Source organism: Hirundo rustica, chromosome 4 (assembly GCF_015227805.2).
Source record: "Hirundo rustica isolate bHirRus1 chromosome 4, bHirRus1.pri.v3, whole genome shotgun sequence".
Classification (NCBI taxonomy): Eukaryota; Metazoa; Chordata; class Aves; order Passeriformes; family Hirundinidae; genus Hirundo; species Hirundo rustica.
The window spans coordinates 31,347,660-31,373,499 of NC_053453.1; the positions used below are offsets into that span (position 1 = coordinate 31,347,660).

General features: G+C 41.0%; 1 protein-coding gene across 3 annotated transcripts; it reads right to left on the reverse strand.

Annotated features, from left to right (window-relative positions):
* Positions 1 to 4,192: 4,192 nt before the first annotated feature.
* Positions 4,193 to 14,424, reverse strand: AMIGO2 (adhesion molecule with Ig like domain 2). 3 transcript variants are annotated; one of them, XM_040063094.2, is made up of 4 exons: positions 14,297 to 14,424; positions 13,500 to 13,631; positions 11,070 to 11,197; positions 4,193 to 7,618 (listed from the first exon to the last, which is right to left on the reverse strand). In XM_040063094.2, the coding sequence occupies exon 4, from the start codon at positions 7,543 to 7,545 to the stop codon at positions 5,980 to 5,982; it is 1,566 nt and encodes a 521-aa protein (XP_039919028.1). In that variant the 5' UTR covers positions 7,546 to 7,618; positions 11,070 to 11,197; positions 13,500 to 13,631; positions 14,297 to 14,424; the 3' UTR covers positions 4,193 to 5,979. The 3 variants fall into 3 exon arrangements, with proteins under 3 accessions (XP_039919028.1, XP_039919029.1, XP_039919027.1); XM_040063095.2 differs by lacking the exon at positions 11,070 to 11,197; XM_040063093.2 differs by lacking the exons at positions 11,070 to 11,197; positions 13,500 to 13,631.
* Positions 14,425 to 25,840: the final 11,416 nt, after the last annotated feature.

The window sequence follows — 25,840 nt, forward strand, 5'->3', positions numbered from 1 at the left end:
GCTCTTTCCTGCTCCTGATGTCCCTATATATGGGAATATATATAGGAACATATGCTGTAGCAGCCTATTATGTTCCATGCGTAGTTCAAAAGTGCAAATAAAAGCACTGAGTTCAAAATGGGATCTGTAGTAAGGCCTTAATGGGGATTGCAATTGAATTTATTCAGCTAATTTCACTGAAGAAAACATCTTCCCGATTGTCTAGGAAAGGACTGTATAATGCAATTTGGCTCTAGCTTGCCTAGGAAATACAGCTGAACCCTGGCTGTCATGAGAACTATTCATATAGATTAGACAGCCTCCCTGTACCAGAGTCACTTTATACTAACAGTTGTTTCACATTACTGATGGTTTCTTTATCAATTTACTTAAGTTGATGTAAGGAGTTTCAGGAATAATCTTTCTCCTTTAAAAAACCCTAAAATATGCCATTTTTGAATTATTCAAATCAGACAGAAAATATCAGTTAGATTAAAACAACCCACAGGTTTATGCCCGAATAATCTCATGTTTGATCAAAGAATACTTAAATCCACAACTAACTTTCCCTGACATCTCAGTGATGTCAAACTGATTATGTAATTCTTGACCCTCCTTGCCTTCCCTACTAAATGTAGACTTCATTAGGGGAACTAAGTGAGAAAGTATTATTCCAGTTAATTATGTTATTCTGCAAAGGAAAGGAAAATAGATTCATACAAGGAAAAGAATCCTAACAAACTCAGAACATAAACCAGTAATTCACAAGAAAAATACTTTCTCCATTGAACCAGTTCATTTCTTTACTGTTAATGTTAGAAATTTCTTTTAAACAAGGAAGAGAGGTATGGTCCTTTTATATATGACAGGATCTCTTCAGCAAATTTGGGATACCCCTTGTTCAGAAACAACTATTAATAACAACCTTACACTTTGATTTTTGTATGGATCACTTTCATAGCTTTATTACTGTCAGAACTGTTAACATATAGAACGTCCAAAATATTTAGGTAGTAAGTGCTTGGCTTTTTTGCCTTTTTTTAAAAAAAATAAAAAAAATTAACATGTATCCACTGAAGACAAGAGCTTAGATATGTGTCTTAAAGTATCAAGTGAACTTTGTCTTTAATTAATTCTTGCCCTTATCCCCTTTAATCTCAAATTTCTCTTTTTATTCATATCTAAGTTCTATTTGACAAATGGAAAAAGACTAACAGAGGAAAAAATATCCTTAAATATGTGTTTTCTTTTGTTTTCTTTTTTTTCTACATCTTTAAAGATTCAAGTACTGTTTACCAGAAAGAGCAAAAAAAAAAGAAAAATCTAAATTCCTAAATCTGTAAATTGAATGTGTATCCCAAGCCACTACTTACCAATGTCAGCTCTCATGATTTAGAAGCCACTTGGAAGTAGTTATTTTAATTTATCAATTCAAAGAACTCCTTACAGCAACTTTGCAGTTCATCCAGAAATCATCTTCAGATAGCCAGTCCTTGAACTGAAAACTACGAAGGAAGAGGCTGGAAAAGGTCCCTGCACCTGCTGTGGCCAAATGATGACGACTAAGCCTTGAAGATGGGAACAGGAGGATGTGCTTGGTGGGACGGGCAGTGACTGCAGTCCACAGGGGAGTGTCACTGCTGCATTACTTTAGAGATGACCACAACACTATGATTTGGCCCATAAAAGCTGGTTTATTTTCATCCAGTTCAGAGACATGAGAGATGCATAGGAATAAGCTGTAGAAAAGATATAAAAGCACTCCAAAGGAGGTTGATTTACTCCAGAGGCAAGAAATCATCTTGTGCAATCCTAAATTAAAGTTTTTGGTTTAATCACAATTTTGCCCTAGGGTTTTGGCTGTTCAGAAGAATAAGCTATATAATCTGTTAGTTTTTTGACACTCAAGGACTAGCAATCTGTAAAAATCTGACTTTTTGAAGCAGTGATGCTAAAGAGACAGACACATTACTAACATGAAGCACCACATGCCTAGCAAGCAGAAGTATATTACTGGGCTAAAAGCACATAGTATTGGCTAATGTAACTAACTGCAGATTAAAGGCTGCTGTCAGGAAAGCACTTTGGTTCACCCTCACCTTCCAGCACAGATGGCAGCTGCTCAGTGTATTTGAGGGGTAGTCAGATACTGAATGTGTTCCTTTTTAGTGAGTCAGACACTGAATCTTATCAAGGTCAGAAGAGATGACCAGCAAGCAGCTTTTCCTGTCTCCTGCCACTACAGGTAGAGAACACAGGGACAATGTGGTTATGCAGCTGCTGTTGTTGCACTCTGCACCAACCGGAGAGGTTTCATGCTGGGTTTACATGTTTCCAACACACTCCACAAAAGCTGATGCTTGCAGGCATGTGTGGTACTGGAAACAGACAGAGAAGCAAGGTCATAATTTCCCAGAGCTGCCTGCAGACATTACCGTTATTTTTGATCCATAAGACAGCAATGCAATGTGCCCTTGAATAGGAGAAAAGCTGCTTACCACCAATAAAGCAGTGGAGCACGTACACTCAAAGGAGCCCCCACAAAAAAGACAAGTGTTAAACTAAAGCTTAGAGCTCTGCCTACGACCTTGTATGGCACGGTCTCAGGCACTGGAAAGAAGGGAGAGCAAAACCAGCTAGGGTCATCAGAGCATGGTGGGGGATATCTCACTCCAGGCATCTTGCAGAGGCAGTGAGTGACCCCATGCCTAGTCATAGACTTCTTGGCAGTAGCTTGGTATCTCTGCCTTACTGCAAACCCATTTGAAGAGCGTGTCTGGACTGGTGCCAGAGCATTCAACACCTCACAGAACTGCGCTCTCTCTGCATTAAAAATATCATTCAGCTTTTTTGTAGTTGCCGGAAACATCAATGGGAAATCCAGGACACAGGCTAATGGGGAAGACATGGTTGTAGGACAGGCCTGTCAACAAAGCCTCTCTAAGAGAGCAGACCACAGCAGAGCTGCAGGTGTGGCACCTGGGCAGCCCCTTCTGCCCGTGCGACAGCCAGGGTGCTGCAAGGCCATGGAGCTGGACGGCAGCACCAGCTCCCTGCTCACAGCCCTGATGGGGCTCACATTGCTGTGGGAGGAGAGGAACTGATGAGCTGCAGTGGCTTTCCACAGCCTTCCAAGACAAGAGGGCACTGGGGCGGTGGATTATGGTGTTGGTGCAATGGATAAATACTCATTAATGATTAAAAATCTTCATTAAACTTCATTAAACCTACTGAACTCATGAGGCTATAATAATGTAAAGAAGCAGCAAAAAAAGCAATCCCTTTCAAAAGCTTTGACTTTACCACCTTGTCCATACTCATGGCTTCAACCGTGAGCACTTTGAAGGAGTCAGTAAAACACAAGACTGTTAAACAGTCACAGAGAATATCTGCTGTTTAGATCAATGCTCAGCTTCTCCAGTCATCTGTCAGGATTACTCTGATCCCACAAATCCCAAGGCTTTTGCTGCAGGACAGCAGCCTTGTGGAGGAAAGACTGAAGGATCTCTACCTTTTTCTGTTTAGGACTACCATAGATTTAACATGCTCAGTGAGTTCCCTATGCGATACTCCCACTGCCCTGCGCTGCAAAGAGCAGTGCAGTGCACCTGCTCAGCTGTGGCTCCTAAGGAGAAGTGTGTCTGCCCCCCAGCCATACTGACCATTGCCCGTTTTCTTTTTCTGCCCAATTTGGAACTGACCATCTTCGCTCTTGTGTAAACACTGAAATCTGGGTCAATCAAGCTGATGTATGACAACAGAGCGTAAAATCTGCCCAGAGCTGTAACTGATCTGTACAACTGTCTGCGGAGTATTTGTCTCTCTGCTTCCCACTCTGCCCCACCACCATTTCAGCCCTTTGGCCCTGGGTCACCCATCATCTTGCACAACACAGACCAACCCATTCACCAACCATACATGTGAAATAGCAGCAAATCACGTAGCTTAGTAAAATCTTTAAAAAAAAAGGTCTTTGAGAAGGAGACAATGTCAAACCTTTGCCACAGTGACAGATGACTCAACCTGATTTTAGCAAAGGTAATCACCGTTTTTCCATCTTACTTTATATGTAAAAAAATATATTTAGAGTTACTGCATATACACAGATGAATGAGGAAAAGAGCTTTATGAAAGGACACTAACCTGCTTGACCAGAGAAGTTATTTTTAAATTTACACAGATAAATGTATAAATAAAAGACCCAAACTTCTGGTCATCTTCCTCTCCTCAATATTTATTATCCTCTACCTACAAAAATAATTTCCATTTCTCTGAATATCTGAGTTAATATCTCCAGCTTTTTTATAATTCCACATACTTTGTACACAATACAGAGACACTGTTTCCTGTGCTAATTTGTTTGTCAGATAGCTTGTCTTCAAACAATTAGCATCAGGATTTCTCTGTAGCAAATCAATAGCTTTGGCTCAGCCAGATATAAGCTTTAGCATGTTGACACGCCTCTCAAAATAAATCTCAAAAAATGGCAAGTGGCTGTTACAGTAAGCTTCTTGAAAATAAATTATAGTTGCCATACCATGTAGCCCTTTGATTCTGATTTAGTTTATCCCTTAATGTTTCAGTATATTCCCCCAAAATAGAATGAGACAGAAATGCTCCATTTATTTGTCTTTGGTATGTTGTAATTACTTGAGAAACTCCTTTGGAGCTGCTACTTTTCAATGTGAGAAAGATTGGAAAAGTCCAGCCCAGCCCCAAGGTAAGCAAGCTTAAAAAAGAAAAAGAAACAGCAAGTAAAACATGCTTCATGCAACCTATATTGCATAACCAGTCCAGGTCAGTTTTACCAGACTCATAAACTTCGTGATACATGCAAGAAAGAAAGCAGTACATACAAGACAAGTGCCAAGTCTAGGTAAAATCTGTGTTTTCTGAATTTAAAAGTGTGTGACATCTTTTATATCTTCATGAGTTTGTCCAAATACTGCATTTCCTCTTTTAAGAAAAAACTTTAGGAAGCAAATTTAATAAGGCTGCAGAAACCATGTGCCACTGAAAAAAATAATTAAAATATTTCCCTGATTTCACAATTATCTTTGAAGAGAAGTCACGCACCCCTAAGATAAAGCAAGAGCCCTGATGATGATGGCAGATTTGTTTACCACATGTGATGCCAAGCATAGAGTGAGCAGTGGAGGTTAACACAACTGGTTATAATCAATCCAGTTATCACAGCTTAATTAGTTACTGCTGATTTGTGGAAGTCCTCATCCCTGACAACTTTCGCTTTTTGACTGAGGCAACTGCAAAGGTAGCATGTTAACTTCTCTGTTTTCATTACATGAAACATTTATAAACAAAGACAAGCACATTTTACAAGTAATCTCATGACTACGTTTTGAATAAGATTTTTACAATGCCCCTCATTCAATGTTTTCAAGCAATTATTTGCAAATACATTATCAGTTGAAGGCCACAAACATTTACCCAGTGCTGCTAAGCATTCTGGTAGCAAATTTAATCCTTCTGTGCCAAGCAGTCCAAGAAAAATCATGACTTTTTTCCCTGTAGTGATTTTATGTAAAGATTTTATGAGCCTGTGAAAGGAATTGCAGAAAGTCTGGGCATTTTTCTCCTTAGCTGTAAGCTGCTTCTGTGCACACTTCGGAGGAGCTGAGTTATCAGCATGATTGGGTGTTGTATAGGGGTCAGCCTCTGCCTCTGCAGAGTCAGCTGTATGCACTGAAAGTGCCCCTAAACATGCAACAAGAAATTGCTGTGTATGGACCAGAGAGTAAAACCAAGGCCAAGCTTACATTAAAAAACATTCACAATAAGGACAAGCTATTTGCTTTTCCTGAACGAGGGCGGTATCACTGTTGCATGGCCTGTACAGAGAGGAGACGCAGCTCAAGGACTGACAAAACATATCTCTTTTTAAAACCTTTTATGTCTTTTTATTTGTTTGTCCTGATGGTTTGCTACAGGCAAAGGAGGTATTCAGAAATGGAACGGCACGATACAAACACAGGCAGCAAACTAAGCTGGCGGCATGAAAGGTGTATCTGAGAACACAGAGTTGACAGAGTCGGAGTCGGATTTTGTTCGAGTAGTTTTTAAGATACTCTCTGTAATGACACTGTCATTAGGAAACAGTTTTACTTTCCCATTCTGACTCTGTTTTGCTTCGTGCACGGGTTCCAGGAAAACCACCCGTTTACCAGTGCTAGCCTTCTTCTCGTCAGCCGGCAGCTCTTGCGGCAATGCAGAATTCAGTATGGATGGGTGGGCACTGCTTTGGTTCAGCTTCCTTCTCTTCTTCTTTGCCTTACATTGACACGGGCAGGGGGTCAGATAGAGATACAGCAGCACTAAAATTATACTGGCCACACAGGCAGCAAGGGTGGTAAAAGCTGTATTAAATGCTTCATGAGCGTGGGACCTGTTCACTGTGAAATTGCTAACATTTATTCTGACCTCTATGGTTTCATTTAATAGTCTTTTCTTATTTATTGCAATGCAGGAATACAGCCCTGAGTTCTCTAGCTGGGCATCTGTTATCTCCAGGCTGCCATTAGGAAACACCTTGAAGTTATCGGTTTCCCTCTCTGGCTCCAGCAATCTATTGTCAGGACTAACCCAAACAAACTGTGTGGCCGTATCGCTGATTCTGCTGTCACAGTGTACAATCAGCCTGTCACCAACCTGGGCATCATGAATAAACCCAAAGGCTTGGAAAGAGCTGTTGACGGTACTTTCAGAACAATTCATAACGTTGTCGTGCAGTAAAGGCAGTTTATTATGACCTCTTGGGTCTGACTGCAACATGCAGCTGTACTCATTTTTGAAGTCCACTACTGAGCTGAAATGCCTTTGATACCAGAAGATTAGCACGGAGTACAGGACACAGTCACAATAGAATGGGTTGCCATGAAGATAAATTCCACTAAGTTGTTTGGCTGGCACTGAGCTCAGGCGCTGAATAGGCATCGTCTGGATGTGATTAAAGGAAATGTCCAGCAACACAAGGTCTGTCAATTTATGTTTTCCAACATATAAGTCCAGTGGGAAATGAGAGACCAAGTTGTAGCTTAGGTACAGTTTCTGTAATTTGTATAATCCTCCAAAGGCTAAAGACTCAATCTGTGTAATTTGATTGTTGTACAGCAGGAGAACCTCCAGTGCCTTTAGCTCCTGAAACACAGGGCTGCCCAGTGTTTTCAGGCTGTTGGATGACAAGTCTAGATACTTCAGATTCGGGGTTGTGGAAAAGCTTCCAGTGCTAATGCTGCTAATGCTATTATGATTGACTATTAAAGTGTTCAGTTTCTCAGACAGCACTGGGACCCATTCAGGCTCCAAAATCCCAATTCTGTTATAACTCAGATCCAGCCTTTTCATACATTTATAAAGATTTCCTGGCACTCGAGTGAGGTTCTTATTTGTGCAGCTTACTATGTCACTGGCACAGATGCAGGCTGCTGGACACATCCCCGGGGTACTGCCACAAACACTCACGGTGAAGAGCAAGAGGCATGCGAGTCCTTTGCAGTTCCCTTTAAAAACTTCAAGTCGAGTAGGAAGTGTCCGCCAGTTTAAAGACATTGTCACTGTCTTTTAGCTGTCTCCCAGTGCTCCTTGCCACAGATTACTTGTGCAGTTAGCTTTGCACTCGTTGCTGTCAAAAGAGGGATATAGAGGTACAGCACGTTAACATTTACCATTCATACTCTGCATTATTTCCTATGCCTTTTGAAAAATACAGGGACTTAATCCTTAGGGTTTCATACAATTAACGGTAAAATCTAGTTGTAAGGTGATGTAAACTTAACATGAAATTCTGCATTCATGTCAATATATATACTGTAGATATGGTATTTTTTGTCTTCTAAAAGAATGCAACTACTCTTCAGTCTTGGACCAAGTAATGCAATTTCTGACAGTTCATTAAAAAAATTAGGAATGTTCCTCTGTGGAGCATGATGTGGCAATGGCATCCCCTATCTGTTTCCAGATCAACACAGATAGAATTCCCAGTAGGAGAAAGAAAAAGCCTCATCCTAAAATGTGTTTTTTTTTTTTTTCTTGTCTAATGGGAAGCAGTAACAACATGCTTTTCTTTACAATCAGAAAATGTCACACATTTTCAAGCAACGAATTTCTTCAGCCTTTCTAGTGTTAAATGTCATATGAATTTTCTTTCCTTTTTTTTTTTTTTTTTTTTTTTTTTTTAAATTCAGTAATATGGTCCAGGTAGCAACAGCCTATTTTGAAACTTATTAAAGTTGTTCAATAAAAATATTTTGTATTCTGCTTCTTCTACCTTTGCCAATATAAGTAATGAGGAACAAATCTGTGCCTAGTGCTTACCTCAGGCACAAGTCTTAGGAACATTCAGTAAGGATTAGTCAGCTGTTTCTCAAAACTTAGTAAAGGAAAAAAAAATTCTCATATGTAGATAGGAAAAACCCCAACCATACTCTTTTCTGAGAATATTTTAGAGTCAGTATTGTTTGAAATAGGGATGTAAGATTTGGCACAGTAGTGATTCTGTGCTAAGATATACGGTTTTTACCATCTTCTGAGAAAATGTACACATACACAGCAGAGGAATAAACATTTCTGTTCATTCTTGCACTCCCTGATACCTGTTTAGAGTTTGTCACTAAATTCATAGGTGAGTTCATATGCATTGATTATCATCACCCCTTCAGAGTTCAGATGAGGTATTCAGCCCCCACATTATTACCAAACTCATTTCTCCAGTCTCACCCAGCAGTTGGGGCAGTATCTGAGCAGGACAAACCCTGCAATGTCTGCTCTGCGCCACTGATAGTGGCTATGGCCAGGAGCCTGTGGACAGTGGGAAGAAGAGAAAGAACCAGCTTCTGATGGAAAGGAGGAGAACAAAAGAAGAAATTGTACTCTCTGATGCAGGATGAATGAAGAAAAGATGAGCCTTGAGGAAAAAAATATAAAATCAAGACCAAAATGGTGGAGGGCAGAAGGGCAGAGGGATAGTGAAAAAAGGGGAGAGACAAGGGTAAGAGACACGTAGGGAAGGAAGTGCAAAACCAGGGGAGGTGCATATTAATGGAGCATCATCACTGTTACTAAAGAAACTGAGGAGGAGGTAGTTTGAGGATGCAGAAGTCAGTTCAAGGCATGTGAGACTGGAAAAGCAGATGAGGAGGGTGTAAAGGGAAAGAAGAAGAGTAAGCAGAAGACAAATGAGTTTGTAAAGATAAACCTTGGAGCACACCTCTCCAGAGAATTTACATCTGCTACTTAAGAATCTAAGATTACTGATGCAATTAATTAATATATGCCAAAAGCAACAATTTTCACTCCTCCTGTTCTTTATTTTCCCTCTTCTGTAAACCTCTGCCAATCTGTCAGGCTGATGTCTTCTGCTGACAAATCTACTCTTAAGTCAAGTGGTAGATGTGCTATGAAACTGAAGAGTTGAACCTTCTAATGACCCATTAAAAGAAGAAATATGAAGGCAGTGTGGGACAATGGGACATTTCACCTTTCAAAGGAACTTATATACACATTGGTTTTGTTTGCATTCAAAAAAAAAAATCAAAAGCCCAAACAACCAAACATTAAGAGAATTGCAAGGCTGCCAAGTCAAATGCTCAAAAGTAACATGTCAGAATTACATTTTTCTTTCCATTTCAGATTTTATATACAGTTCTTGGTTAGATGATTGCTCAATTTTCCCCCTAAAACCTTTCCTGACACTGTGCACAGGTTCTGAGGAAGAACAGGGAAAAGAATGGGTGATTACATCAAGAGCTTGATGAATCCTTTTCCCTGAGAACTGCAGCTGTCCTAGCCTTTGCCACAGAATTCCTGTGAGATCAGGCAAACTATGTGAATTGGTGACCATTACAAAATAATGAACATATTACAGTAACCAGCTTGGGACTTATAAAATAAGAAATCTCTGCATGTTAAATTTGGGAAGGACTGATCTGAGGAAGTGCTGAGATGAGAGTAAAATGCTGTGACTCTCTCTGGCACTTCTGATTGCACAGGGATCCCTTGTTTATACAAGGGACATACTAACATGATTTTAACTACAGAAATATTGTAAAAATAAATTGGTTTGAATTAAAGTTTAATATCAGGATTCATAAATTCTTATAGGCTTTTAAAGCCTCCTGAAGCCTCTAACTGCATGGGGTTTTCATTGGAAAGTTAGGAATCCAGAGGAGTATTTTTTTAACCAGTCCTAAGCTCCTTACTTAGTTGTTTTTGTTAGTTAGGTAGTCTATAGCAACAATTAATAGATACAATAATAGATACAACAATTAATAGATACAATAGGTCTTCTAGAGCGTGAAACCTATGAAGCATTAGAAAAACTGCCATCAAAAAATAATTCTGTACCACAGTGTGATTTTGTATGGCATACAGACATAAGGCACAATGAAAATACACTGAAGATGAAAAAGGTATTTAGTAATTGTTCAGTTAGTCTACAGTATGAAGCAAGGCATCTGAAAACTACATTACCATAAAACCATGCACCCGAAGACCAGATTATAAAGCATCCACAAAACAGGAGATGAACAGCTGCTGCAAAGGTTGCCTTTCCTACTAATGTGCAAATGCCTGACTCTGCTGGCTATGCAGCCTAATTTTTAATGTATCTGACTTGCAACAAGTGAGTGGTACTTAAACCCACCTCCCATGTTGAATATAACTGTGATCCTGGAGATACTCCACATGGGACATACTAGATCAATGCTCAAGTTTGTAAGGGTTACCAAATTTAATACAGTAGATAACCTGGCATGTCTGCTTCTGTCCACACCTACAATTATATCACCAGAAACTCCAAGCTAGTCTGCAACCAAATCACATGGGCAGACATCAGTCACTGGTGTGTGTCAGCATAATGCCTTCTAGTTCTAAGGAGCAAAAACAGTTCACAAGGGCTGAAAACTCAATTGTCCGTTTTCAAAGCTCACTGGAGTTGCAAAATGAAAACCCTTTCAGATAACTAGCCTTGTCTGGCAGGGAAAATCCAAATTAAAGACATCCTACACATACTACATGACACTCAAGAGTATTTAGAGAGTATTCTGATGAGCAGAAGCCCTCCTTTCGCTGCCCACCTCACAGTGTACTGTGTGCTACATTCCCAACCAGGTTTTTTGCTCTTCTGAAGAATAGGACTGTTGAGCTGCAGCTTGCTCTTCAACCTGTGTTCCCCATATCTTCTTCACAAATTACCCAGGACGTTCTGCAAAGCCAAGCATGTTCAACATAAATATTTATAGGGTATATGATAATTTGAACTTACTCAAAATGTCTGCATAAACATTTCTGGGTTGTAATGTGTTAAGTGGACAAACAAAGCCTATAATTAGCCTTATATTAAAAAAACTTGCATTTTGTTTCATCCCAGTAACACTACTTTAGGCCTTAGAGAAGTCCTATTTTACAAATTTCAACCTTGCATATTTTTTCAAGAGAGATATTGCTATTGAATACTATCAGCTAACATGTGCCAACAGACTTTGACCAAGTACTTCACCATTATTTCTGAATGAGCTGGGTAGATACCTTTTCTGACTTAGAGTAAAGTGAAGGCATGGTTGGGAGTTTTGTTTTTGACTTCTGCTCAAAGAAATAATTTCTTTGTGATGTTAAAGTGCAATATATTAAGTTCAGTGCCAGAAACTCCATCTGAAGAGTAATCGTGCACATGCTTCTTAACTTTTCAAGAAGAAAGGCGGGACATATCCTGCTATCATAGGGAAAAATTCTCTGTGGTCAGAAACAGCAAAACTGACTACAACCAATCACATTCAGAGAAGCTAAGAATTTGGTTCTTGGTTTTGAACTTTTTAATGTGTATGTTCGTTGTTGTTTTTTTGTTTATTTCTGAGGGGGTTGGTTGTTTGTTGTTTTGTTTTTAAAAGTAACGAGCACCTAGACCTGCTTTTGGAAAAGGGGACTGTCAGGCAGCATACAGTCTCACCATCAGTTATCACTTGAAGATCAACTAATGTCCTAAACACTCCTTCCTCTGGGCTCTATCTCCCACTAATGTGACATTAATAATATCTACACCAGTTTTCTCATCCTCTTGTAGGTACCTTCAGGCTTATTGCTGTTTCTCCAATGGAACCTGTACACGAAACTACCTCTCCCAGTTCACTGAATTCATTGCTAAAAAATCTTTATGCAGCACATCTCTTAATTGAAGCAGTGAATTGGACTGGCGATCACAGTTCACCTGAATGATTTTGCAAACACTACCATTAGTCTTTTACTGTTAAAAAAATTGGACTGGTAGATATTATTCCTACTTTAAAGTATTTTCCTGTATATTGGTGATGCAAATAGTCCCACATCTGGCTGGTACTTTCTGCACAGTGAAAATGCAAATATTTGCATGCAACCCTGCTGATTGCTGTACTAGTGCAGGAATAGTGTTGAGCCCCTATAGAGATCAAGCACTCAAAAACATTAAAGACGTCTGTTCATCCTCCAGAAGGTTCACAGCATTTCTACATCCCCTACCTCCTTCCCTTGCACCACATCTCCTGTGCCTGTCTTCTCTTGAGTCTCACCCCAGTCTCACCAGCCCACAAGACGTTAACACATCACCAGCCCATAACACATCTCTGCACCTCTCATTGACTTCCAATGTCCACATAAGTGCTCTCCCCCTACATACCAGTACACCTATCAGATGAATTAGGGCTGTACTAAATAACAATACATGAAATACAAAAGTGATGGCTCAGGCGTTTGTTTTCTCACAGCCCTTTTTTTTTTTTTTTTCCAAAGGTTCCTCATGAACTCAGAAGCAAAAGTGATTTTTAGAATGGGGTTTTATTAAATTATAACAACTGTATTATAAAAGTATAATTATTCATGCTTTTAATTCCAACTTTATGAATCCTGTTCAAGTACATGATGCAGCCATTAATTACATATAGATTAATGGCAACCTATGCAATTAGTATTTTTAAAGGTCTGCATAAACTCGCATTCCTTGTGTGTGTGTGATACTGTCAGAGGAAATATGCATACAGCAGCCACGTTCCCTCAGTCTCCAGGCTCTACTCTGCCTTTATCACTCCTGAGTGGAAAAGGCACTCTGCATCAAATCTTCCTGACAGCTGCACTCAGCATCTCTGACTCACCAGATACAGATTACCCAAACATCGTAATCCATGAGATTTAGTGACATGATGGATTGAACAGCAAAGACTGTTGGTGAGCTACATCTGGGAGATGTCTTGATCCACTGGACTAAATCCCTGAACTGGGCTGAACAGCACTTGGTGCAGGACCTAACAGTGATGAAAAAATGGCTTTACATCATATTTGCAGCAAGCTGATCCTGAGATCAGCAAGGCAAATTGAGTGCTCTCTCTGGCCAGCATCTGGCCAGACCTCAACTGTGCTGAATTAGAGATTAATTTGTCCTCGTAACCTTAGCCAGATAAAACTATCATCTCCCACTAATCCCTCACTAAAGACTGAATTTCCTAAAAGAGAGATTTTTTTCTTAAAACACGGTAACTCACTTGTCTTAAAGAAAACAGAGACACAGAAGATCAAGTGGGTGACGTACAACAGAGCCTCAGTTGGACTAATCAACAGTCTCTTTACAGCAGTACCAGCTACGTGAAGTCAACATCTCTGCAGCTCTTATCCCTCTGAGAGAATACAAGGGAAATATGCATCAGTGAAACAACAAATTCATCCCTTTTGCCATGTTACTTTGTAAATCAAGCTGCAACCAAGCTTCAACCTTGCAAATTACTTCAGTTGCTAAGGAGATCAGCAAATAATTACGAAAAAAATGCAATGATAAGTGGCAGTGCCTATTACAGTATCAGTAACCGGTCTTCAAGCAATATCAGATCTTAGGAAAGTTTAGTTGCCCAGCGAAGGATCCTCACCGCCTCCAAAAATTTATCTGAGGGCTAAACTTCACAGAAAGCCCCTTACATACGATTTGAGGGGGGTCTCCTGCTAGTCTCACGGCGGGGACTGTCCGCTGCAGCCCCAGATTCCTACCGGGAGTCGGCGGAGGGCAAAGTTTCGGCGAGCTCGGCGACCGAGCAGGCTAAACCGGCATCGGACCGGGGGCACCCACAAGCATTCCGAGGGGTCTCTGACCGACCTCCCCCGGCAGGCGCGGCCACTGCCGCCGTTCCGTGGCGGAGGCAGGGGCCGGCTCTCCCCCGCCCGCTGCCGGGCTGCGCTCGCCTGCGGCGACCCTTCTCAGCCCCTTCTCCTGCCCCCCCGGACCCCGCCCCCCGTCAAATCCCGGCTACCGGAGGGACGTACTCTCCGCCACCCCGCCGGGCAGCGTTACCTGGAGCTTCCGATGGCCGCTTCATGTCCGGGGAGCGCGACGCCGGCCCCGCCGCCGCCTCCAGCCCCTGCCCCGCATGCTGCGCTCCGCTGGGCTCCGGGGGAAGTTGCGGGACGCCGGGAGGGCGGCAGCGGCTCCGCTGCGCTCCCCCGCGGACGCAGGCAGCGCTGGCCCGCTGCCCCCGGGAGTGAAGCCGAGGCGCGGAGCTCGGCACCGGCCGCGGGCGAGCGGGGAAGGCAGGACGCTCCCAGTCACTGCGGCGACACAGTGGGTTTTTATCCCCTCCTGCCCACGCCCTCCCGGTCTCCCCCGCCGCGCCTCACCCGACCGACCCCACGCCGTTTGCCCCGACGCCCCGCCGGGAGCTTCCGCGGCGGCGGGACGGAGCCGTCGGTGCCCCGGGGGAGGAGCGCGGCGCTGCCCCCGCCCCGCCCCTCGCCGCCCCGGGCCGCCGCCGCTCCGCCCCGCTCCGACCCGCTGCTCGCCCGCCGCGGGCCCCGCCGGCAGCGGGGAGGCTGCGGCGCCCGGGCGGGCTCTGCCTCTGCGCTGCGCACCGGCCCGGCCCGCCTGCAGCTCCTCGACGCCCGGGCCGGGGGGCAGAGGGGCCGGGGAGGTTCCCTTTGCGGGAGGACGCTGCCGAAGACGCGGTTCCTCGTTAAAAATACATCAAAACTCCCCGTGTGCGGAGATGGAACAGCGGGGCGTTCGTAAGGCGCGGATAAATGTAAAGTCTTCGTGTTAGCTCTATAAATCGTCCTCCGGTCAATTAAATGGTCAAAGCCCACGGAAGCTCCGTAGTAAACTAGGCTTTGATCAGAGCAGAGGAGTCCATCAAATGATAAAAGGCGTTATCTAAAATTAATTGCCATGTACAGGTAGTCTCTTGACCATGGAATCTGTGAGAGAACTGCTGCAACTCAAATTGGGAAGTGTGACCAGATCTTGAAGAGGCAAAGCTGCAGCTGGAAGCCAAAGAACACGTTTACTTCTGTTAAACACCGATTCTAATTTTCCCCGGCCAAGTTTCTCACGACATTTCCATCATAATTTACAGTACCCTACATTTGGAGGTTGAAACTGAACACGGGCTGCTTTAGCAAATAACAGACGTGGATTTATTGTCATCGAGACATACAGTTTATAGAACTGTTCTCAGCAAATGGGCGTGCCTATTAAAACTGCTGCAAATCACACTTTTCTTTTAAGGACACACAGCAAAGTGTTTTTTAATATGAGGGTTTTTGGCTACATATAAAGCTAAAAGGCTCCTTGTCATAGAACTCACCCTACAGGCAAACTAAAATTCTTTAGTGTGGTACAAGATACATGTTAAAGATCTGATTCAATATAGATCAAAGCCTGGCGAGATATAAGTGATACTGCTATTGATTTAAAAGACTTTTTGAACTCTACTTTATCATAAAAATTCAGCTTTTTATTCATCATTCTTATTTTGTGCTGAATTTCTGTGCAGTCAGGCTATACAGCACTGAAGTAATTTTAATCCTGAGGTTATCGATTGAACACTGATTTGTTTCAGACTCTCCATTGGAATATTTGTTTGTTTAAAGAAGCTTGTTGTCTTCATTTAGGCTAAACCACTCAACTTTCCTGATGACCTTGGTACTACAAAGTACTGGGTGAAATTTAAGTTGATCACATTACCAATACAGTCTGAGGAAGAGGGTAATCACTTTTGTAGTCTTCCTTCCTGCGCTTTCAAAACTGAAAAGGTTGAGCCTGAATTCTTCCTAAAGACTTATTTATGGAATGAAAATTCCTTCTGTGTTAGCATATGGAGTAGCTGTCCATTTGTGAGTTTTGTGCACACTTTGATTGAAGTAAACTGGTTTTAAAATACTAAGGATTTTTATTGCAGCTCATTCAGACCTCAGTAAGTGTGGAGGACTGGTAGGTGCAAAGTGACAGTACTGCTTGTAGCTGTTGTTTAGATTCCAGCCATGAGATCTGGAAATAGTAATAGCTGCTCAGGGGAGGGCAGGACCCAGATCAAAGTGAAGTCCAATACTTAATGCAATTAGAATTTTGATTTCCATTTTTTTTTTTCTCATTAATACTGACTGGGATCTGCTTTTATATTGGAGATCTCAGGGGCCAGATACTCAGAAAATTGAAGGGAGTTGTCATCATCCTTTCATGAGTTGCTCAGCTTACAGAGAGAGGCCACCTGCCAATAAGCAGAGAAATCATGATCAAGGGATGTATTGAATGGTCTGAAAGGAGTTCAGAACCACAGGATTCTTGTAAGTCTGGAAACAGCTGGTTGTAAGCCCAGCAATCCCAGCAATTCTTCGTTCCCACTGAATGCTGACAAATTTGAATGTGGCATGATGCAATCTAACTCTGTGCTATTTCACAAAATAAATATGCTTTTGCCACTTGTTACGTACTAAATTAGAAGGAAGATTGCTTTTTAAAATCTAATTTGGATGAGAACAATTGATATTTATCTTTCCTCTACCAAATAGCACTGATGTGAAAACAGTACCTCTCCAAAAGCTTTGTTGATCATACATGAGCACAAGCTGTGTGAAGCTGACAGTACATTAATTAGGATGTGAAACCTCTCTTTTGATAATCTGTACAAATGTAAAATTTCTGGCATCAGCAATAGAGATTCTTATTGCAGAGAATTGCTGATAGCCGTCTGCTCCTTCCGAAACCATCAGGATCCTGCCTGTTTCCCTGCCCCTGCACCAAACTATCTATTAGAGCGGAAGCCTTTCAGTGCTTGTTTTCACATCCTGTGCAGTGCCAGACAGACTGATGGGGCTTGAAAGGTCTTTTAATAACAATATTTACTGTGTGACCTTGAAAGCCCCAATAAATACAGAAATGCCTTCAATATTGTTTCTTTATTAAAACTGCAAATTTATTATAGTTTTATGATGAAAATGATCATTAAAAAAACTTTTTCAAAAGCCATTTGGCTACAGGGAGTTTACAATACCTTAATGAGGAAGTAATGTAACTACTGGGCTAGAGATAACTCGGTGGGTATGGAAAGAAAGGAATATACTCCTCCTCTCCTCTTATACTCTGTATCTGGCAAGGGCATGATTTTTCTGCCATAGTGCTCATGCAGGAATAAAGATTTCCAGCCTCCAGTTTAAGTCCTGGTTATATACATTATAGCCATTAGGTATCACACAGTAATAAGGGTCAGATAGTCATATTCCTTTTTTTTGTGATTCCCCTCTCTCCATCCTGAATTAATTCTCTTTCAGTGTAAGTCCAGTGTGGGGGTTAGGGTACTTCAGTGAGCTGGAAGAGGTGGTCTGCAGTCTCTCTGCATGAACTCTGAGCCCCCAGAAGAAGGGGGTCAAGTTGCACAAGGACTTAAACACAGGTTTGTGAGTACCTGAGGGGAGTCCTCTTCCCCTAGCTGGGGCAAATATTTCCGGTAAAGTCGATACCAGTTTGACAACAGCTAGGGGGCCAAGCCGCTTAGTGGCAAACATGTGGGCAATGGATCCTGTCTGGGCTTCACTGTGAGACACAAGCACACATGCTTTGTCTGGTCAAGGCTCAAGCACTTTTGGCATGCAGAACGTGTTCTCTCCCTGTCTGTGTGACTCTGGGAATCCTGCAATGCCTCAAGGGATAAAGAGAACAAAAAGCAGGTCTGGCAGGGATTGCAGTGGCAGACTGGTCTGGCTGAGATGGGGTTCATTTTCCCCACAGCAGCCCTCACAGTGCTGGTTTTTGCTTTAGTAGCTAGAAAGGTGTTGTTAACACACCAGTGCTTTGGCTACAAGCTGAGCAGCGCTGTCACAACATCAGCCCTGTCTCTCAGCATTTCCCCCCACCAAGAGTAGGCTGGGGGTGGACAAGATCTTGGGAGGGCACACAACTAGACCAACTCACTCAGCTGAAGGGATATTCCATACCACGTGATGTCAGCTCAGATGTAAAAGCTAATAAAAGGAGGAGGAAGGGTGTGCGTGTGCGTGTGTATGTGTGTGTGTGTGTGTGTTCATTGTTTATAGTGTTTGCTTTCCTGAGCCATTGCTACCTGTGCTGCAACCCTGCATCCTCGGCAGTGGCCTGACATCACTTGCTGGTGGGAAGTAGAGAACAAAATCATAGTTTTTTCTCTTTGTTCATGTGCATGCAAACTTTCACTTTTGTTTCACTGAATTGCCTTGTATCAACCTATGAGTTGTTTTCCATGTTATTTTCTCACCCTGTTCATTTGGGAAGGGGTGGGTACCTGGCATCCAGCCAAAGTGAAGCCACCAAAAATGGTGATGATAAAGTTGAGTAAGGATCAGGAGGAAGGCAAACAAGGCAGGCATCCTGGTGACAGTCTGTCATAAACTGTGCAACCAGGATGAAGAGGTGAATGAACTATTCTCTAAGCAGCTGACTGGCACTTCACAATCATCAGCCCTTGTTCTGGGAAACTTTAACCTGCCTGATGTCTGCTGGAAATTCAACACAGTGGAGAGGAGGGAGTTTACGAAATTCTTGGATTGTTTGGAAGAAAGGTTCCTGACTTGGGTCACAACAACCCCCTGTAATGCTACACCCTGGGGCAGAGTGACTGGAAAGTTGTGCAGTGGAAAAGGAGCTGGGGGTGCTGGTGATAGCAGCTGAACATGAGCCAACATGTGCCCAGGTGGCCAAGAAGGCCAATGACATCCTGGCTTGCAACAGGTATAGTGTGGCCAGCAGGACCGGGGCAGTTGATTGCCCCTCTAAACTTGGTGTTGGTGAGGCCACACCTCAAATCCTGTGTCCAGTTTTGAGCCTCTCCCTTCAAGAAAGACATTGAGGTGCGGGAGTGAATCCAGAGCAGGACAATGAGGCTGGTGAAAGGTCTAGAGAGTAAATTATATGAGGAGTGGCTGAGGGAACTAGGGTTTTTTAGAACGAAAAAAAGGAGGCTCAGGGGAGACCTCACCACTCTTGGGGGCCCATCTCTTCTACCAGGTGACTAGTGACAGGATGAGAGGCCATGGCCTCAAGCTGCACCAGGGGAGGTTCAGATTGGACATAAGGAATAATTTCTTCCCTGAAAGGGTGGTTAAACATCACCCAAAAGGGTAGTGGAGTCACCAGCCTTAGAAGTGTTCAAGAAACAACTGCAGATGGCACTCAGTGCTATGGTTTAGTTGTCGTGATGGTATTGAGTCAAAGGTTGAACTCAATGATTTTTGAGGTCTTTTCCAACCTTAATCGTTCCATGATTCCTTCTGGCTCTGCTTTTTAACCAGTTTGAAGCTTCACCCTGAGAACAACTCTTCTGTTCTACCAGGACGCTACTCACCAGGCTGCTCAGTCTCCAAGAAATCAAACTATTTTCTTATTTTTTTTCTTTTTTTTTCTTTTTTTTTCTTTTTTTTTTCCACGCTGAAGAGCTCCTTTTTTACTCCCACATGGAATGTATACTGCTTATTAGACTAAGAAAATGAGTCTTTAGGCCAGTGTGGGGATGTGGGACAATTGTATTTACTCCATACCTGGACAAGTGGTTTCTCACTCTTCATACTTAGGCATTCAGAACTGACTTTTCTTCCTGTCACTCAGACATATGCTGTTGCTCCCTGTTTTCACTTTCATAGCTCTGGAGATCTAAAGGGCATGTTTGAAGACATCACCTGTCCATCAGTGCCATCTTTTCTCATTCTATCCTCAGAATTTCCATCAGCTGATAAGTACTGTTTAAAAGGGAGTAAGAATGACCAATGTTAAGTTGAGCTTCTCATCAGGAGTGTGTATATTTCAGAATAAAATCTTTATACTACTTTTATTTGTTGATATATCCCTGACTTCTGGCTCTTTCTCTGTTAAAATGCTTCTTTAGTACTCAAAACACCAGTTCCTCTCTTTGCAGATTTGCTGTTACTTGCAGTCCTCCCTGATGTCTTGGTTTTCTCAAGGATTTCATAACACCAAAGATAGGCAAAATATAATCAGATACATCTTAAATATCTCTGTATGTGAAACTGTTTTACTTTATTTGCTGTGTGCTGGCACCATCAAGTTTGTGTATAACTTACTGAACATGCAGTTTATGTCCTAGATAATTTCTAAAACACTTAAAGAGCTTAAACTGAGATATTCTCCATCCAAAGGTGTGTTTCATACATTGAATGAGAAATAAATGAACATTCTGAGATGACTTCTTATTTTGAGATAGGTCTGCTCTTGAAATCAAAGTTTGGAAAAATGGAGTTGTCAGTGGCTTTCTGTGCCTTGTTGATTTTTAGGGTCCGTAAGTCGTTGAATTTGCAGATCTCAAAAACACCCAAAGTTCTTGTTAAGCAGTATTCAAATCTTCAGAGCATATTTATATGCAAGGAAGGCATTGTTAAGCACTGAAGGATAATTTATTTTCATTTTCTATTCCGTAGGCAGAACTTGAGAAAATGTTACAAATTAACAGTAAGTTATTGGTTGACTGAACTGAGCCTTTAAAATTTGGGAAACTAATTTGTTATGGCCTTGAGCAGTCTATTTTAAAGCAGTATAGTAGCTTTTCTATGATAACAGGTAACTTAACCTTTAAAATGCAGTTCTTCATGCAAATAAACCTGGCTAATGGACTTTAAAAGGTGATTTTGAGTGCCCTCAGGCATTACTTATTCTTGGAACACTCTGTCTCTCTCATATATCCAAAATAAAGCAGGAAATCTTTTTAGAACACCAGATTCATTTTGCATTATAATGGAATGTAGTGACGTCCTACAGTAACTGTGAAATACTGTCTAAAGAGAGAACATGCAAGTGGATTTTCTAATGAAATGTGGATACTACCCCACAGTAATATATAAAGTATTCGTGAATACTCTAGATTTGCAATATCAGTCAAGAGGTAAAGGAAGGTGGACAATCTCCCTCTCGGCTTTAATTGTTCATGGATATAGCTCAAGAGTGGCTGTATTTATCAGGAGTAATAGTTCAAACCCATTTTGTGGATATGCAGCACTGGTAGGAGATTGAGAAGGTTCTTGAAGTTTCTTATATTGAGTGTGTGACTCATTTAATTGGCTCCTACGTCCTGCTCCCCCTCATACTTTTCATGGTGCTTTTCTGCATTTTTTCTGTCTCATTCCTAGACCCCACATGCTGAATATGGCAGATCATGAATGGTCAGTCTTAAACATGTTCTCTCAGGTGAGTGTGCCTGGATTTACAGAGTGGGAGAAAGCGCAGGAGGTGGTGCATTGTGTGGGGAAAAAAAAAAGAAAAAAAAAAGGAAAAGCAATGAAAAAGCCCATCCAGAAGATCAGTACAGCCTTCCTCTGCATCTCCATCTCCCCGAGGTGTGAACTGTGGGCCTCCATTCTGAGATCATGTGTGGAACCTCAGATCACAGTGCCACAGGATTCTCCAGGCTGACACGAAGTCATCAGGTCTAGTACAGCAGTGCTGTGAGTTTGTACAGGGCGTGTGTGGGGGTGTAGCTACATGTCTGAAAAAGAAAGGCAAGTTTCTGACACAAATTCCTTCAAAATTAAATTAAAGATCTGTAACTCCTTATGACAATGAGTTACGGCTGCAAATCAACAAGAATACTTTTTATGAGATGTAGAACCAATGTTTTATTTTTCCATTTTATAAAAGAAGAAACCAAATCTCCTAAAAATTATGATTCCTTTCACCCAGCCTGTGTCCTTTTAACAAGTGGCTGACAAATTACTTAGGAAGGCTGAGTAGGGAAGAAATAAAATAGTATATTACTTCAGTGAACAGTGCTTACTTTGCAAAGGCTTTTATGATCCATAGTAATCCAAGAAAAAACTGCTCTGACTTTGCTTCAGTAATAACAGGGATGACCACAACCATCCATTAATATTAATTACGTTTGGAAAAAAAAGGATATAAAGAAAAATCTGCTCAGAACTGTCACTAAGATCCTGGACATGAAGGCAGCTTCTGCACTTATTTTTTTAGGCAGTATATCATCTGGAAATAAAAAGACACATTGCCCATTATTCATAACCATGCATCTTGAAAGCAGCAATGGTGACTGTAAGGGTAGAATTTTGTTTATATGCAGACTCATGTTCATTATGCTGCTTATTCTTTTTGTTACAGCCATAAACAACCATAGTCCATTGCATCAACTCCATAATGTATCTCCATATGCATCTCCATAATGACCATGTATTGCCTTCCTGTTTGCAGTGCCTTTGGGAATGCTGGGGAGCATTCCCAAAGGCACTGCAACCCCTCACATGGAGCATGCTTCTGACCACTTCAGATTTTCAGAGAACCTTTCTCTGCTTTCAGTTTCAGGACAGAAATTGTTGCAGTGTTGTTCAATGCAGTTTGCTCTGAAGTAAACTTGTGTTTGCAGAAACTGGAGATCCCTGTCCTGCTGTCTTGGGCTCGCTTGTGTCTTATGCAGAGGTAGAAGTCAGAATCAGCATCTGTTTTAGGCTAAGTTCATAGTAAGGGGTGCCAGAGAGTCTCCTTTAAGCCCTGATATTTGTAAGAAGGGAAATATCAATTTAAAAAACAATTGGGTGGATTTTTTTCTTTATTTGGCTATGCTTTGAGGCATATGATCTGACAAAAGTTATGAGGCCTGATTATGGCTTTGATCATATCCCAGTTTTAAAATAGTGGTTAATGCCTGTATATAAATGAATACATTTTTATTAAGAGTAAGTTCAAGAACGTATTATGTATTCTTGTCAGTGTACTCAGTTGAGGTTGTGATCTTTTCTAATAGGGATTAATTCCCAGAACACCTGGATGGCTGATAGCACCTGGGTTTTGAAAAAGGGAGAAATGAGAAAAAGTAATATATTCACAATAATCAGAATAAGATTTCAAGACAGCTTATACTTTAAACTTCAAATGTATCTGAAAACAAATTGACATGTCTAGAACTTGAGACTGATTTTAATGTGGAAGAAAGAGTGTTTTGAAAAATTATTACCCAACAAATGAAGATGAGAAGTGTCTTTTTTATTTGTAGAAAAAACCCATTATGCTGGAATGAGAGGCTTCCACAATCCATTGCTTTAGTCGCCACCTCCAGTAACGTTAAGTAAAGCAGAAATGTTTGGAAGCATGAGAGAGCATATTGTAAAGACTTACCCTTTCTGTCTCCCTGTTTATTTCTATTCTCATTTCAATGTTCTGATAAAAACAATTATTTATTTCAAATCCTGAGACAAGAAAACTTTTTTTTTTAATCTTTGCATTTGCACTTGATTACAAACTCCTATTGAAGATTTTCATATGAATAGAGCATCTGCTGGGTATGCTGTCCAGATGGATTCTCCAGTAAAGCTAAAAAGCTCACGTTCACTTTCTTGGTTCTTCTTCCCACAGTCAGAGCATTTGCTTGTTACTTCTCCTTTACCAGTGATTATTTTTATGAAGCTTGTTGGTCTAACATTATGTCTGAGACTTCTGTTCCTCTGTAAGTTTGGCTGAAACTTGAAGTCCCTAGGGAGACAGACAGCTACAGCGACAGACAGTCTGTCTGCATAAGCCTCATTTCCTTGAGAAACCATATTAGAAAGAAAACAGCTGATATGGGATTACAGTGCCCAGTCCCTGAAGAAGGAAAAATGGGGGATACTATACATTGGCTCTGCCATTAGTGCCTTTAAGAGTGGGGGATTGCAGTCAGCTTTGTTAATGGTTATGTACATATGGTATAATTGATTTCAGCAGGTACTTTCAGTTAATAGCCACTTATAGCCTCATTTATGGCTGACTTAATTGATAAGAGACTGAACAGTCATGTTGGTAGGTATTGCTGAAGTTAAAATTGGGTAATTCTGGTAAATGACACTTTAAAGTCTTCTGACCTGCTCAGTTCTAAAAGCTTTAAATATGCAGGAGAGAAAGGACATCCCTCCATTTATTATTTATTCAGGCAAATTCATCCCCTGAACTGATCTTACTTTTTCCTCTCTTGGGCTATATTTTTTGTTAATAAGACAAAAAGTGGAGACAATGGTAAGATTAAGATCCAAGTAAGAATCTGAGTCTGTTTTAAGTACTGGTTCTGTTGTTGTTGTTGTTTCTGTTTGGCAATTGAAGTGCAAATGTTAATTTTCTTAACTTGTAGAACTAAGTTTTGAGAGTTAGGTTTTTGGGTTTTTTTATATTAGAACAACTTTGTTTTCTTTGTCTTTGGCCATTGCTACCTATTTCAATATGAACAGTCTGTACTCACACAGTTTCTTTTATTTTTTTGTTGTTTATGAGTTTGTGATGTGACTCGTGGCTTACACCTAGCCGAACATCAAAGCATGTTCTCAGACACTATGCATGAATAGGTTTACTGACATATCAGGTCATCTGTGCTCTTTATTACTTTTTTTTTTTTTTTTAAAAATAATGCCCTTAGTAGCTGCAGGATTATTTAATCTTTGTATTACTACAGATCTTTTGGCTGGGAAACTGGAAAGATGTATGATATTATTCGGGAGGTACTCAGTACTCATCCTATTTTCCTACCTTGCCTATTCACTTCTGGTGGTGAGATCCAGCAGTCATCCGCTTCTCTCACATTTTTCTGAGCCCTGACATAACTGTGGAGAATTAGTTCAGTTGTTTTTGAAGGAAATAAAATTCTATATGTTAGACAAAAAAAAAAAAAAAAAAAAAAAAAAAAAAAAAAAAAAAAGTTTGGTATATTTGGCAAAACTCATGTAACAGCTAACATCACCTGAGCCAAGACATGGCTTTTGAGACATGCCATTTCCATTTGGAGCTTTTATTTAGAAGCTTTATTTTAGCCAGACTTGATTTTAGGTTTAATTTGGACTGATAGTTCATGGCTAATAGGTGCTTGAAGTTAGAGAGGAGGTATGTTGTCATGTAAGTTTATGCTTTAGTTTGTTATTTTGTAATATCAATTTTTAAGAAATTACCAAGGGATTAGTTTTGGAAGGGCTGGTAACACCTTATTTTGTTGAGATAACTGAGCAGTTCCCATTCTAGGTTTCAGGTTTTGGTGGCTTATAGCATTGTAAATATTTCACAGTTGAGCAAAAATATCCCACAGTATCTTTCTGCCTCAGTTGGTGCTTGATTAGGAAGTGTCAGGCATTCAGACATTTATGAAATGTTCTGAAATGTGTCTAGGGAAAAAAGGAAAAATGAACAACCAGTATTACCTGTGTTAACATTCATGATGAATTTTTCCCTAGCACCTAATTTTGCAGGAATTTATGAGGAAGCAGTCAAATTGTAAATCTTTGAATAATTATGTTTTACACAATAATACACAATATACCTTAAAGATTCTTCCTGGCACTGGAAATTACCTAGTCTAGAATGGAGCAAGAGGATAAAACTGTTCTTTGATCTTGAACCTGTCATCTAAACTGAGAGTCCATGTATTTTTTTCCTTTTTTTTTTTCTCCTGAGGATCAGTCCTGGGGAGAGAACAGCTGGGAGAGGCAAGCTCCTGTGACAGTAAGGGAGTGCTTAGAGGTGGGTATGAGAGAGAAATGGTAAGGGAAAAAATAATGGGCAATAGGTTAACTGCACAGAGAAAAGTTATGAGCTGAGGTAAACACAGGCAAGCTTACTTCTGGTTGA